Source organism: Haliotis asinina, chromosome 6 (assembly GCF_037392515.1).
Source record: "Haliotis asinina isolate JCU_RB_2024 chromosome 6, JCU_Hal_asi_v2, whole genome shotgun sequence".
Lineage (NCBI taxonomy): Eukaryota > Metazoa > Mollusca > Gastropoda > Lepetellida > Haliotidae > Haliotis > Haliotis asinina.
Window position 1 is genome coordinate 40178971 of NC_090285.1, and position 12202 is coordinate 40191172.

Sequence of the window (12202 nt, forward strand, 5' to 3'; positions counted from 1 at the left end):
ATTAATAAGGTTTTTACTCTTATCAGTTCGTGGCACTTGTCTATTTGGGACTTATATAATTTAAATCATGCTGACGTAAATAACATTAAGACTTGGCTTATATCGAGTTATCAGCATGACTGGTTATGTCAGCCTTGAAATGACAGAGGGCTTCTTAAGGGCAACAGACTTAGAGCATACAGACTCTTTAGAACTCACTTGACACTGAATCATGTGCTCAACTTATAATGGACCGATCTTATCGAAGTTCATTCGCCAAATTGCGTACAGATACAGTGGGGCCTGTCTAAACCGGCACTCATCGGGACAGAAGAAATAATCCATTTTTGACAACGTGCCGGATTGGAGAGCTGATGATAAATGTCAAAGCCACAAACGGGACAGAAATTTTGTGCCAGTGTTGACAGCTTACCGGCATGGACAGATGCCGGTTTTGACAGCTTCCACTGTAATTTATCCCTTGAAGTAGAGACTGGGAGATTCTCACGACCAAGAGTCCCTAAAATTTGTTATCTATTTTTAAGTCATTAAGTGTCTCGTAGCCAATTGGCCGGGTGCTGTTTTCAATGTATTGCAAAATGATGAATATACATTTTGTACCACAGCATGTGACACTCAAATAAAATATTGTTTTTCTTCTTCTAGAAATTAACAAGTCGTTGCAAAGGGATTATGATATATATAGAAGTCACAATGATTTTGATTCATGAAACTCCCGTCATTTACATTGTTAAAAGCCGAAAATTAAGCAAAAGGTCGTGACTATTTTTAACATTTGAAATGACTTGAAATGACTCTCAAATAAGCAGAGTAGGAATTTATGTTCATCCTAACAAGGCGGACCTGTGAAGATCCGGGTTACAATTGGTCTTGAGTAACCTCTGCTTGTCGTAAGAGGAGACTAAAGGAATAAGTTGTCAGGCTCGCTGACTTGTTCGACACATGTCAGTTCGATGTAGATCGATGCTCATTCTATTGATCACTGGATTGTTTGGACCATACTTATAGAGACCCTAACTTCAATATTACAGAGTGCAGTGTAAAACCACCCAACCAACAATTTAACTAGACGATTTAACTGCTAAATAATGCAGATCGAGAAACAAATTACAATATTTGCAAATATATTCATTGTTGCTGAAGCTATAAGCACATACACATCCAGACAAATATGCAAGAGTTTCTGAATAGATGCATGTTTTTGCAAAATCCAAATTCAGTGCATGCTTAAATCCATATTAATTGTATAATGAAGTTCTTTATCCCTTTCACTTGCTTTCTGTTACGTGAACTTAGTATCAACTGCTGTTTTCCTTTCTTGTCTATAATACAATACTAGCCCAGAGGGTCAGATTGTTCTTGTAACAAATCCGAAGTCGTAATGGATAGAGCAGTGAACATTAACGATAGCCGACTAACAGAAGCTAACAACGTTATTAAGCAACGACCAAACTCAAACTCACAAGAATCATACCTTGCTTTGGAAAGAACCCCTTAGGTTCAATCAACATCAAACGAGTCAACCCAACAATCAACAGAGATCAAGGTTTACATGCCAACAGCTTATCCTCGCCTAATTACGACCAGTGAACATTCAGCAGGCCTTGTCCATCTGGCTCCATCCCATTAATATCTATAATCACAACAACTATCAGTGTCCACCATACTGTACATCAGTCTTATAAACTCAAACATCTATGTCAGAAACTCAAATAGTTCTGTGTGTCTTCAACGTACTGACAAAACAGACATGTCGAAAGTTGCTATGGTGACCAGTTGACTCGGATGGGATATTGCTAACTGCTTCTGAGAAGATGTCGATGCATGAAGCGTTTTTTTTCGTATTGAGGACCTGTCCTCCACAGAAACGGACGAAACCTGATCTAGAGTAAAATAAATAGTTTTATTACATTTTTGGGTGACTGGATCTCTAGGAATGATGGGGGCAAGAAATACTCTTTTGTCCATATGAATCCATTTCATTTTAGACAGAATAAAGTAGACATAAAAGAGACAGTAAAGCAGGTAAACAACTTATACTTTTGTTCTGCAAGGAGGAAATTTCAAACCATTTCTTGGGCTCAGAAAGTAGTTCTAGGTTGTTTTTCACATCTTTTGGTGCGTTTCAACTAAAGTTGTTTTTAATTTACAGTTCAAGTGACCAAATAACTTCTCCAGTGGTGAAACAAAGTACAGACATGGAACCCCGGTAACTGGCGAAACGTTTGGTTCAGCGATGAATCGTGTTTCCTCCTGCACCGACGGGGTGGGAGACGTGTCTATCGACGTAAACACGTTCCTCTTGCTCCAAACTGTCAGAAGAAGCTTCTTCAACAAGACGGCGCTCAACCTCACAGAGCTCGTGCGCCAATGCAAAAGTCAATGCCCTTCCTGGCCTTTCAAATCGCCTGACCTGAACCCGACCGAGTATCCATGAGATCAATTTGATCGACGCGTCATCATTGTCCTCAGACACTTGACATTTGCAGAACTGACCAACGGGAAGAGTTCAAAATAAAACCCATGAAAAATACCGTCAGCATCAAAGTGTATCGCTGAGTCAGTCTTAGCACCTTTGATCCTCTTATAGTAAGTTCCCCACTACTGGAACAACATAACGGTGCATTATTTGATGTATTTAATGCATAATGATAATAGCTTGATTTGTGGTGCTTTCATGAGCGACTAAAGAAAGCTTGTGGAATGTCGTTCCATTTCTTAATCAACGTTTGTTACAATTCAGGTATACAGGAATACATGAATGTTCTGTTGTCTCAGGAAATCTGTCACAAGAGCGACATGTGGACGAGCATAATCATGCTGGAGTTTGATTATGAAGTTAAATCTCTGTGCTTGAATTAACGGCGGCACACAAAGCCCATTCATCTCATCCCTGTACCGCAGACCCGCGAGACTGACAATGATAAGTTGTATCCGACCTTGAGATGTGGTTCCCCCCCAAACCATAACGCCCATCCACCTAATTGTCAACGTTGATCAGTGGACTCGTTATATACCGTTCACCTCACCATCTGTACTCTCTTGCCCTGCCATCTTACCTGTCCAGTTCAAATCTCAACTCGTGAACAAAACACCGGGTTCCGTGCAGTCCTGGAACTGATTGGACATAAAAAAACAGGAGTGGCCCGAGCAGTCAAACTGACAGTGTGGAATCGAATCCAGCACCCTAAAGAGCAACCTCCTCGTGGTGGGTGCAGGGTAACGCCAATGGCTCTTCGCCACGTGTGGACACGGGATCGAATAGGCCCACAGCAACCCATTGCTGGTTGTAAGAGGCAACCAAATCGGGCAAGTTGTTTGCCGTGGGTTGCGTCCTTGTGTCGGCGGAGGAAGAGAGTTTGGTGGTTGAGGATGACGGAAGTGGCCATAGTGTTCAATAATTCAAACACCACTTCGACCCTAACTTTGCCTAGACGGGTGGTAGAATAGGTTCGATTCTACCAATCGGCACGTGCAGTACGGAATGTTTATACAAAATTTGGTATAACATAACACATTTCGCATGTCCAAAATGTTAACTGATATTCTGCTAAAACAAATCAGCTGTGCACAGGCGTGCACAGGCGGTGGTTCATAGGCTAATCTGATGATGCTGAAATCTGATTTCTGTAAGTCTCCAATTGATTGTCACACTCTCAGACCGAACCGTCCTGATCTTTAATCTGGTAGACTGCTGTCAAAGTCGCTGGAGTATAACTGTTAGAGTCAGACTGCGAAATGAGTCATTTCGTGAACTGATTTAAAAATTCAGTCATTTCATAAAATGACTGAGAGGGTCGGGCATTTGGCGTGCATTTTGTGTAACAACAATCATTATATTTAAATCATTTCATACAATTTCACTGAATGACGTAATCTACAAAGTGGATCGCTATTTCTACATCAATTACTGTCAATTACAGTTAAACATTTTGTGGCAGCGACTGTAGCACTTCAGCTTGGTCTTGAAGCCTAAGTCCTTATAGGATCATCCTTTATTGTTTTGGTTTTTTTTGTACTGTATCTACTTTATATATATAGAGGTGCCACTTTGATAAACGATCTGTTTGTCTGGCACATCTGCCATCTAAGGTATTTCCATGGTATCACGTCCACTTAAATTAAGTTATCTTCTCACACCTACCTGGGATTAAAACGATGTTGTCCCAGGACACCGACCTTTCTCCTTTCTAGAAGTCTGAGGACACTGATCTGTGGTTTCCTTTGAAGGTTAGGTTCTTATATAAGGGGTAATTAGGTTGTGGATAATTTAATCTAGATGTCTTGGTAAGGTTCACACAAGGTGAACATGTCGCAGCTCACATTAGATTGAAATAACAATAACAATTAGGATGCTAATATTGTATACTGTTTAAATCTTTGGTATAAAAATCTATGGAATGGCCACTGGATTCACATTCGAAATGGCAAATGTACAGCTAGATCAGAGATTCATCATTAAAACAAACACGTTACAAAAATTAGCCCAACTGCAAATAATGAGACATATTATTAACAGACTACTGCCACAAAGCTGGAATATTGCTGTGTGTGGTATTAACCAACCAAACAAACCAAAATCTTAGCAGGCTTGTTGTGTTTGGTCCAACATGGCCCTGGCTATCAAATGCAACTTGGACATCTCAGATCCAGTTTTTATCTACAGAAACTATCTGTAGCATCTTCATTTCTGAGTCTCAGTATTTTCAGCCAGTCCATATGATATATGTATAGCAATCAGATGTGAACAAGCCAGCTGAGCTATAATAATACATTCATGATCGACTTTTTTACATTTTTCAAAACTTGAACATTCTTGACACACAAATATACCATAAAACGCACTTTCACAAGTAATATTTATTCCAGATGTTTAAAAATGTCTGCACACAGAACTACAAAACTTTATCACTTACAAATGAATATTTCTCCAAATAACATACTGCAACAGCACAGTTCCTGTTAATCAGATTATATATATTCAAGATGACAGGCTGTAGAGCCTTGTCTGTCTGCTCACAGTCCAACACATGCATAGAAGTATTCAGATAATCCCTAGTCATGTCAGAAGATAATGTATCAGGAATCACCATGCAAGATTACACATCAGTATAGAACAATGTGGTATGTTTATATAGATGAAGCTAAGACCATTTCACTAATTGATGGTTGACAAGTAGAGTAGGGGAGCTGTCAAGGAGATAGAGATTGTTGTTGATGATAGCACCTGTATGTGGCAACTTGTATGTGCATGTGAGTAGAAACGCTTGTATAACTGGGCCAGACATTTATCAGTCTGGTCATGCCAGGTTACAAGATACAGTCAGTGACTTTGGTTTTAGGAAGTGTGCATGATGTATAGTTTGGGGGTTGTGATGATGATTTTTTTATGGAGAGACATGTAAATGACACCCTTAAAATTCACACACAATGCCCATAAACCCTCCCTCTCCCCCTGCCTGTCATGTACAAAATTTGCTGACACCCTCCCTTGTACTGGTACAACTGATGATTACCTCCTACATCCCCAGAACAAAATGGGGACCCACGTCATCCCCTACTCCTCCCAATCATCACCACCAACCTCTATGAACTGCCTCTAATGCTACTTTTAGCATAATTTCAGCAATATCAGCAGGGTCACCAAGATACAATGTTGCAGTTTCGCATGTGTCGCACAATCAGATACTGTATTTCTTAATGAAATCAGTCGACAGGACAATTACGCATCATGAATAATTACCATGATCAATTATGAATATTGATTACCTCATGTTGAATTGTGCTATATTTTTAAAGATGAAGTTAAACATATTTCTCATATGGACATACAACACAACTCTATCTTTTGAGGATTTATCTTGGGCACATTGCATGCCTCCCTCCATCACAGGGCACCTGTGCTCCAGTGATGAAAGAAGCATCATCTGAAGCAAGAAAGGCTATAGTTCTGGCAACCTCTTCTGGATTTCCAGGGCGTCCAAGGGCATGTGTTTCCTTTGACCTTTCAAGGAACTGAAAAAAACACAATAGAAACCGTTTATGTATCACATTGTTTATGATGTTTGGAGTTTAAGGGTCATGTTGTGAAAGGCATCATGATGAATCATTCCATGTCAAAGATATTTTGCTGATTGTGGGCATAAAAATAACATCTGATTCAAGATCATATCAGTTTTGTAATGGTGTTTACTAGGGGTGACTGTCAAAGAGAAACAACTATTGAGATGGTGATAGTGTTGTGACCAACTTTGGCAATACTATGGCAGTAATCTGTTTTTCTCCTTGAATTGTCTCAATTGAAGTCATTTCTGAAATGAATGTAGTGTTTATATGAAACAAAAACATTTTAAAGTAGTTTCAGTCCCTCTTCAAAACTGATGAGACACTTGCAGCCCAGATCAAGTAATCAGTTAAAAGTTCAACTCAGTGAAGCAGGAGAAGATAACTCTACATCAAAGTGAACAAATGTGGTACTTTCGCACTGCACATTTTCAACAGTGTTCATGAGAGAACATGAGATACGGTTGAGACAGTAATTAATTACTAACCTGTCGCTAGTCACACGTACTATCGATGTATAGATAGTTTTTCATTATACCATTGATTAATTGCTATTAGAGATTCAGCAACTGCAATCAGTTGATAGTTTGATCTATTGTTACGATACTAGTGTGTGCATGTAAGTGTGTGCATCCTCACATGACTGTACTAGACTTAACTTATTGTGGGTGGTGTTCTACAAACAAGTCCTTGCCATGCCAGTCTACAAAGACTGTGGGACTGAGTGAATCAGCTGCTTGCAAACGTTCCCAAGAAAATGTTTGTTGTGACAATAATTTAAGGAGTTCAGGACATTATCACAAAGGAAAGTTCCCAGATTACACTGGATTACTGACGATCAGTCAAGGATAATGCTTACATCTGTTCTATACTGGTGACCTACCTGGGCATATCTGGCCTCGTCCAGACCTCCTCGCTTCTGAAGATTGGTGACTATCACTCCAGGGCTGGATGGAAAGAATGACATAATTGCTGTTAGTTGTTACAATTAGAGATCCTTATCATTTTTGCTTTTCTCAGTCTACATGGAAAAGGTTGGTTTGGATACAAAAACTATCCATTCACTTTTTAATGCCAAGAACGCTGTCCATTGTATGATAAATATTAATGCATAAAGTATGAAAAAGAATACCACTGCAATATTCTAAATATTATACCATACATTCAATGTCACATGAACCAACATAACCAGTAGATATTTCCAATGGTAATACCATGTGAGCTATGATTTAATTTGAATGAAAGAACAAAGATATGCTTGTCGTGAAAGGTGACAAACAGACTTGGTGTCAGAAGTTGATTCAGCATTTAGTTTCCCCCTCACTAAAATTACAGAGATGCCAACGATCCCAAATTTATCAGAATCATCCCCCAAAAGCATGTTCATTCTGCCTTTCCTACAAAGCCAAATTCATTCCAATTCTTTTCAAAATATAACAAAGATATAGATAGTCTTACTTAGAGGAGGACTAGGATCATCTCTGACTATAAATAATGATAATTAAATAAATATAACACTTTATTTACAGAAGTTCTCAAATTCTTTACACAAGAAAGTAGTCTGGAAGCTGATTAAGCTGCCTGAAAATTCATGCACTGTTTATTTTATTCCTGTAACATTCACAAACACTGCTGCCGAGAACCACAATGCAATTTCAGTTGTATAAGGATCGTCATCTGTAATGACACTGAAAAGTTTCGTTCCTTGAGTGCAACACTTTATAGGTATCCCTAATTTGTTGCAAAAGTTCGTAATTTTTGCTATCTTAGGAAGCCCTGATTCCTACTTGCACCAATTTGGGGCAGCATTTTTTGTTACACAGGAGCAGTCATCTGAATCATCCCACAGTCAGGTGGACTAACATCTAGTCTCTAAAATTCACATATTATACAGAAAAAAAACAGTTCATACATAATAATCATTAAAGGAGCCCAGAGACTTTCTTCATTTTTACCCTGAAACTGAGGAAATCTAGACTAGACACACATTCTAGACTTGCATGGGCTTTGGTGGATCGGTTTGTTTCTAGGTCTGCATGACTGCCTAAAGCAGACTTCACATGGCAAACTAAAGCATGAACATTCCAACCACTTGTCACTAACACCAATTTCAGAGTTGTCAACTGTTGTGTAGAAATTGGTCTCTGTTCTCACCAACTTTTCCATCAAACTTTCAGCATTGTCGTACTTAAGTTTGCCATGTGAAAACCAGCTTAATGTTGTTTTGTGATGACTGTCAAAAGTCAAAATACCAATAACAATGCCAACAAACAGTACTGTGATTGTGATTGGTTGATAAAAGATACAATCACTGTGGGTTTGGCAAGGAATAGCTGACCAAGCAGTCAAATCGGCATCTAAACTCCCAGAAATTAGCCTTATCTAAAAGTGAAAATGAAAGCCTATCAAAACAACAAAACACAGAAATTTCCAAAAGTGGCAAAGTAAGTAACAAACTTCAAATTCTGAACTAAAAATTAAATTCCAGCCTACATAAAATAAAAGCAAAATGCCAAAGGGCAAATGTACACACTGCCGTGAAACAGAAACTCCCAAACATGATACAACACTGCATCCACTACCAAAACAAAATGCTGCTCCAGAGTTCACTGGAAACTAACGCACAACAGACACTCTGTGTGCGAAATACTTTCCAAATTTTGTGAGCCAGTCAGGTTAGTTATGCCTAAGAGTTACAAGTCCACAAAATTATTCAGTAGCTCTAAACTTGAATGTAGACACAGGATTCATCATTAAACCACTAACATTTTTATCAGACCATTAACATTCATGATTTAAAAGTATATTATAACTTACCAAGTCGGAGGAAGTGCCATGTTTAAAAAATGGCCCCATGAAAATTCAATAGACATTTGAGTACCTGTGGAGGACTGACTGGATTTTTACTAGTCACTGGCTAGCAGTCCAGTCGCAATTTGCAATCTTCAGACACTACAAACCCTTCAAAACTTTAGATATATTTCAAATCAAATCTGACTTTCTAGGTTACAAATAATCGCAGATAGTACCAATAAAATGACCCACAAAACATCATCTTCATCGAAACTTAATATCACTAAACCAGGTACTAATGGCAAGTGATGCATTATTTCATTTCATGTCTCACATAAAGATGAAAGTGATGGATGATGTTTAAGTTTATGTAGGTATGACACAATGGATCAAGTTTTAGTTCATAAAACTAGGTTATTCAGATAATTTTCAGCTTTAGTTTAGTTCATAACAGCCATAATGTATCAGTTCTCAGTTTACAGAAACCCACCAACAATGAATCAGCTTTCAGTTCAACACGTTTACGCCACTATGGGCCACAAAATTTGTGCTTATTGCAATTGAATACAGTAGAATACTTTTATAACGAACTTGGATATAACGAACTGATGGCTATAGTGAACTGTTCTAAAAGTCCCGAATAAACCACTATATGTTATCATATAAAAATGTCATGAATAACGAATTCTCTATAACGAACTTACCAGCTAAAGTGAACTGACCGCGAGTCCCAGGTAACACTAATTAACGGTATGAATTACGAACTGAGCAAACTCAATCAGTGTCATTGCCAGTTAGCGAAGCTCCTCACTTTGAAATCCTCAACAGTTCCAGTTAACACTAATTAATGGTGTGAATAGTCAGTTGAGCAAACTCAATCAGTGTCAATTACAGGCGCTCACTTTGAAATCTGACCAATAAGTCAGATGTCAATGACTAACACTTTTGTGTACAAAAGATACTCCAGTTTTTACACCCATGTGAATTTGTAGTTTGCATTATTAACCAATCAGATTGTCGGAGGCCGTAAAGCCCATCGCTGATGACCTAGTTTTGTACACTTCCGGCAGGGCAACTTGGTCTTTGGCGACTTCATACAAAACAACAAGTGCATCCCCTCAAAAGGCCTGTGTATATGCCTCCCATAGACATCAGAAATGTGGACAGAAGCTTTTGATACTTGTGAGACTTAAAATACGATATATTCAATGACAAGTGTGTAGTGACGAGTGACCTGTGTAAGATTACTGACTTTGTAGTGAAAAGAACGTAATATGAATGAATGTATGTATGAATAAACTGAGTAGGAATGTGTTGTACTGTATAGTGTGTTTTACTGTTCTTTCAATGGGTTTTCGTGAATAGCGAACTACGGATATAAAAAACTAATTTCAGTGGTCCCTTGTAGTTCGTTATAAAAGTATTTTACTGTATTTATAAAAGATCACCCAAACAGCTGACTAATATGTTACTTTTGTTTTGTACACCGATTATCCAAATACATATCAGAAAATACAAACGTGAGTGAGTGAGTGAGTGAGTGAGTGAGTGAGTGAGTGAGTGAGTGAGTGAGTGAGTGAGTGAGTGAGTGAGTGAGTGAGTGAGTGAGTGAGTGAGTGAGTATGGTCTTAAGCTGCTTATAGCATTAGTCCAGCAATATCATGCCAAGGGACACCAGAAATGGGATTCACATACTGTACCCATCATGAGGAATCAAACCCAGTTCTTTGGTGTGATGAGTGGACGCTTTAACCACTTAATGGTTTTACCCCATCACCTGGAAATATTTTCAGAAAGTGGAATTCAAACCCGAAATGACAGCAACATTTATCAAAACTTCTATGACTTCCAAATAACTTGTTTATTGTATGTTTTCATCTGTGAGCTATTGCCATCTGACCTTCTATTCTCTTCTGTGCCATATTCAGTTCAGCTGAACTGACCAGACACTGATTCCCCACGTGATCAGACTACATTGCAGAGATCAATACATTGGTTCAAGGTGAAAGCCAATATCAGAACTCACAAATTTGGAAAGATCACCACCCTGCATTATCTGCGCTTTAAAAGAACTCTTCATAGCAACAAGTTTGACAGTCACAGAGTATGTATGGTAAGAAGGACACAAAAACATGCTGTGCTGTAAGTAGCATACAATTTGATATACTCACTTTACGCTGTTTACACGAACTTGTTTTGGAGCCAACTCTGGAAGAGAGATGAAATGGGTAATGAAAACAGTCATTTGCTCATGGAAAAATGTAACAGCTCATGATATAGTTGTAAACGACATACTGTTCAGAAAGTAGGCAACCACAGACTTCACATACAGAACTCTCACCATAACCTTGGGACTATACTCAGCATGTACTATTTTTTCAAGTCAGTGAACATTAACATTTTGGAAAACCTGTCTCAATTCAGCCAATAATAGCCATAATAACTGGACAAAAATCTTCTGAAAAAAATGCCTATATAAAGCCGATTTCGGAACAGCAGACTAAAACCATGTTTGGTGCAGGCTGTTTAATGAACAAAATTAAGTAAACGCAGAAGTAATATTGAGTAATAATTGCAGCCGATTTGAGCTTCTTTCGCAGTTGAATACTTTCTATTGCCAAATAAAGTTAGTGAGGTAGTTTTAGAGATGACCCTCCAAATTTATGTAATTATGGGAATCTGAGCTCCTTAGGACAGGAAAAATTAGCCAATTTCCCACCAAATTGGGGATACCTATAAATTGTTGCACTCAAAGAGGAAAAGTTTTCAGTGCCATTGCACATAGCAATTCTTATACAACAGAAACCAGTTTGCAGTAATTCATCAGGCAGCCTACTCCACATCTGAAGTACCTTCTTGAATAAACAATTTGAGAACTTCTGTTATATTTAGTTAAAGTGTTATATTTATTTAATTATCATGATTTATAGTCAAAGATGAGCCAAGCCCCTCAGTAAGTAAGACTATCTCTATATTTGTTATGTTTTGAAAAACAATCAGAATGAATTTGATTTTGTTGGAATCTCAGAATCGACATGCATTTTCAGGGGATGATTCCGATAAATTTGGGAGGGTTGACATCTCTGTAAATTTAGTGGGGGAATTTAAATGCTAAATCAAGTTACCTAGCCTGACTACCCAATCTTGTTTGGCACCTTTCACGAGAAGCATATCTTTCGTTCAAATTACGTCATAGCTCACAGGTTATTAGCATTGGAAATATCTCCTGGATGTGCTGGTTTATATATCATTGAATGTATTGTATAATATTTAGAATATTGCAATGCTATTCTTTTTCTGCCTCACATATCTGCCAAGTTATGCAGAAGCATATTATGAAGTTTTC

At 38.2% G+C, this 12202-nt stretch overlaps 1 protein-coding gene across 2 annotated transcripts in view; it reads right to left on the minus strand.

Annotated features, from left to right (window-relative positions):
* Nucleotides 1-4845: 4845 nt before the first annotated feature.
* Nucleotides 4846-12202, minus strand: part of LOC137286284 (3-oxoacyl-[acyl-carrier-protein] reductase FabG-like) — a 46550-nt gene continuing 39193 nt past the window's right edge. For both annotated transcript variants that reach the window (XM_067818051.1, XM_067818050.1), the window contains exons 7-9: nucleotides 11028-11064; nucleotides 6947-7010; nucleotides 4846-6015 (exon numbers count right to left, since the gene is read on the minus strand). In XM_067818051.1, coding sequence (XP_067674152.1) covers nucleotides 5857-6015; nucleotides 6947-7010; nucleotides 11028-11064 — 260 coding nt within the window. In that variant the 3' untranslated portion in view covers nucleotides 4846-5856. The remainder of the gene's footprint in view (nucleotides 6016-6946; nucleotides 7011-11027; nucleotides 11065-12202) is intronic.